This window comes from Lipotes vexillifer, unplaced genomic scaffold (genome assembly GCF_000442215.2).
Source record: "Lipotes vexillifer unplaced genomic scaffold, Lipotes_vexillifer_v1.1 scaffold24, whole genome shotgun sequence".
NCBI lineage: Eukaryota > Metazoa > Chordata > Mammalia > Artiodactyla > Lipotidae > Lipotes > Lipotes vexillifer.
This window is the reverse complement of record NW_006782914.1, coordinates 1,153,145-1,157,053: the sequence shown is the minus strand read 5'-3', so window position 1 is coordinate 1,157,053 and position 3,909 is coordinate 1,153,145. Positions and strand designations below refer to the sequence as shown.

Here is a 3,909-nt window from a genome sequence, read left to right as displayed (position 1 = left end):
GAGGATGGTCCTCTTGCAGCAGGAGCACCTGGCCCAGCTCCTGGTGGTCGGGGACATTGTCACAGCATATGGCAGCTTCAGCACAAGCCCCAGGCTTCAGCTGGCCTCTGTCTGTTCCCTGGCCCCACTAGCACTGTCACCAGGCTATGCCCCTTGTCACTGAGAGTATAGATGATTCAGGGAAAGCTCCTTCCTACTCCTGAAAAGCAGTTCAATCAGGAGACCTCCCTTGGTTAGGAAGGACGGGGTCCCCACTTCATGGAGGAGAAAGGAGGACCAGGACCAGGACTGACCAGGACTCGCTCAGCTTCCTGGCCCACCCAACCTGACCACCGGGGTACCCTTGGAGAGGTGTGCTTTGGCTTCCCTCCTTCCCTTTGGCACGTCTCAGGATTCTGTAGGAGAGTTCCCTGGCTCTGCCAATGGGGGTTTCAGGGACCATCTCCCACCTCCTCTCTCCATCTTGCTTCCCACATTCGTCCTTCCCCCTTGGGCCCAATCTTCACTACTCACCTCATCCCATCTGACTTCCACCCTTCTGTCAGACAGGCCCTGGGATGCAGTCCTTACTCCGTCTTGCTCCCTACCCAACTCTACAGGTCAGCCCTGGCACCAGAAACCTAACTTCAGTCAAAGTCCCGGCCCTGCATATGCCCAGAAGACAGTCTGGGATGTCGGTGGCCAAGGGGCTGAGGGCTTATCTTAGGGTTACCCAAGGCTTTCCAGGCCCATCGACCCCACCCCCCCACCTACACCCCAACATCCAGAATCACCCTGTGGTGACTGCGTCTCACCCCGGGCATGATGATTCGCTCAATGTCCCCAAAGATGCTGTCCCAGCTGTCGGGCTCCTCGGGTGCACTCTCGGGCAGCTGGGCCCGCAGGTAGCCAGGCCTCACATCCGGAGTCACCCGCCGCTCCTGCACGCTGCTCAGGTACTGGCAGATGTAATCCACCATCTCCTTTCCTACAGGGAGGCAGAGAAGCCAGGCTCATGTGCCCTGACTGGGCCTGGCCAATTTGTGCCCGTCGCCCTAGCATCGGGATCAGGAGACTGGGTGAAGAAGAAGACGGATTCATGGGCTGAATGGTGGAGGGTCTGAGCCCCAGCACACAGCTTGTCTTCAATTAAAACATTTTAAAGTGTGCAAAGGAGTGAATGAATGATGGAGGGAGTGTGTGACTCTATCTAAATGAATAAGAGGGAAAATCTCCAAGGCATCAAGCTCTAACACCAAAGTAAAGGATTTCTTTTTCCTCCCCTTCCCTTTTCCATGTGAATCTTGATCAGCTCTCCCACCTTTCTTTCCTTCTCAAAAAACAGAGGGTCTATGCATTCACCACCTTACAGATTCAGTAGAAACGCTGTGGCTCTTTCTATCCAGAAATTGCACACACGCACACACACCCCCTATACTCCTTGTTGGCACAGATGGCAAGCTCCCACACTAGGTTCTGATAAAAGGTAAAAAATGTATTTGTGCACCATTCCCACTGGACCAGTAATTCCCCACATTTTTGGGCCCATGAACTTCTTTGAGAATCTGATTAAAACGGTAGACTTGTATACACACAATTTTGTGTGTAGTTTCTGAGGTTTATGGACTCCCAAAAGCACAACCACAGGCCCAGACTAAGAACCCTGCACTAACCTGAAATCTTGGGGAAATGCAGGGCCATGTCTTAACCAATTTATCTCCCTCGCTCTGCCTCCACCAAAACCTCAGTACCTAGAACAGTTTTCAGATGCTCAACAAATTTTATCAGATGAATGAATAAAAGAATAAGGAAGAAAAACAGCCAAGTCGAATACTTGAAGCCACTGCAAATTATCTATTCTTTCTTCCCTTTCATTTCTCCAGGAAAGGATCTCTGTCTACAGAGCCTCTGTCTCTTCATCTCTGTCTCTTTTTCTCTCTCTCTCATTGCTTCTCTTCCTCCCTGTGTCTGTGTCTGTGTGTTCATCTCCCCCTCTGTGTCTCTCTCAATAGCTATCATTCCTCCTTAGTACTCACTAGCCTCCTTCTCCCCCTGCAAAAGAGCGAGAGAGACAAGGAAAGGGAAGCCGATGTCTTCCCAACTGCATCAGCTCATGCAAAATTCTTATAAGCAGGACCAGTCCCAGACAAAACTGTGAGAACTTCCAGCACCCTCCTCTCTTCTTTGTGCCCTCCTCCAACCCTCCAACGGCCCGATGCCTTTCATAACTGCAGCAGCATCCCTCCAGAGCTCTGAGAGCCCTAGACCTAGCCCTCCACTTACCCAGGGACCACATGGAATGCTTTTGTGTTCCACTCACAGGATAAACATCCACAGGATAAACATCCACAGCCGATAAAACCAGCTCTCGGCTGAGTGCCTTTGGAAAGCAATGGAATAAGCTGATGTCCACTGAAGTGTAAAGACTGATAGTCATTCAGCCTGGATGGGAGGGGAGTTTGGGGGAGAATGGATACATGTGTATGTATGGCTGAGTCACTTTGCTGTGCACCTGAAACTATCACAACATTGTTAGCTGGCTATACTCCAGTATAAAATAAAAAGGTTTTTTTTTTTTTTTTTTAAAAAAAAACGACTGATAGCCACTTAGTGAGTTATGTCTGGGTAGAGGAAAGAGAGGAAAAGTTGGATTTTAACATGGGACCACGCCTTACAGCAAAGAAATTTTAGGCAAAATAACCTACTAGAGGGGATGAGGATATAAAACTTTATGGAGAGAGAAATTATAAGCAACTACTTACTTTCCCTCTTAGGACAGCCGTGCCTGAAGACAAGATAACCATTTGGTTTTGCTCATCACACAAGGCTTGAGACAGAGTAGGTGCTCTTTAAATATTTATGGAATGAATGACTAAATGAAAGAACTCTGCAGACAGATTCACACATAGAGAAATGAAGAGGAAGGAAGATGAGCTTTTGCATGACTGCAGAAGACTTAGGGAAATTCTTTTCTACTTCAGAACATGAATAATCCCCCTGTACCCATTTAGTATTTCAGAAACCCAAATCCCCTATTCCGTGGGAAAGAAGAAAGGAAAAGACTGGCACAGTAGTGTGGACGCACGTGAGAGTTGGTGTATGAGGGGGAGGATGAAAGAGAGGTTGAGAAAAGTTTTAAACTCTGATCCCACATTCCCTTCTCAGGAAAAATTTTGTGGAAGCCAACTCTCAGAAGGCAATTCTAACACTCCAGTCAAAAGATACCCCAAAGGGCTTCCCTGGTGGCGCACTGGTTGATAGTCCGCCTGCCGATGCAGGGGACACGGGTTCGTGCCCCGGTCCGGGAAGATCCCACATGCCGCGGAGCGGCTGGGCCCGTGAACCATGGCCGCTGAGCCTGCGCGTCCGGAGCCTGTGCTCCGCAACGGGAGAGGCCACAACAGTGAGAGGCCCGCGTACCGCAAAAAAAAAAAAAAGATACCCCAAAATCTAAGCAGCAGTTCCTACAAGAATGGCAGCAGGGAAGAGGGCCAGGGATACCCGTGCTCACCTCTCCTTCTGTACTCCTCAGGCTCCAACATCTCCCTGGGGCTTAGCTCCTTCTCACCAACAACACGGAGGAGGTGGAGGGTGTGCTCCCGGGCAGCCCATGTGCGCCCTTTATTTAAAGGGTTCTCCTCTCTTCCACCTTAGCTCCGCCCTTCAGTGGCCCTTCCTCTAGGTTTAATTAATTCCACCCCTCCTCCCCCCAGTCCTTGCTGGGAGCAGTGACCACAACTTTAGCTGGTCCAGAGATCTAGGATAAAAGGCACTTCTAAATTAAACGGTGCACTTAGCAGGCAGCCTCCAGGTGGATATGGTAAAGAGCCCTCGTTTCTTTCTGGTCCCATATTCATACAAGAGGTCCCGAGCCTCACACAAAGCTCCCAGCTCAGTAGCCCAGAACAAAGGCAAGGGTGTGCAGAATAA

General features: G+C 49.9%; 1 protein-coding gene across 3 annotated transcripts in view; it reads right to left on the bottom strand.

Moving 5' to 3' along the window:
* HDC (histidine decarboxylase) overlaps positions 1 to 3,568 on the bottom strand; it is a 22,915-nt gene extending 19,347 nt beyond the window's left edge. Inside the window, exons 1-3 of one of the 3 annotated variants that reach the window (XM_007455535.1) lie at positions 3,491 to 3,568; positions 2,742 to 2,748; positions 795 to 962 (exon numbers count right to left, since the gene is read on the bottom strand). In XM_007455535.1, the coding sequence (XP_007455597.1) occupies positions 795 to 959 (165 nt within the window). In that variant the 5' untranslated portion in view covers positions 960 to 962; positions 2,742 to 2,748; positions 3,491 to 3,568. Of the gene's footprint in view, positions 1 to 794; positions 968 to 2,741; positions 2,749 to 3,490 lie in introns of all 3 variants that reach the window. The other 2 variants (XM_007455536.1, XM_007455534.1) reach the window with 2 other exon arrangements.
* Between the last annotated feature and the right edge of the window lie 341 nt (positions 3,569 to 3,909).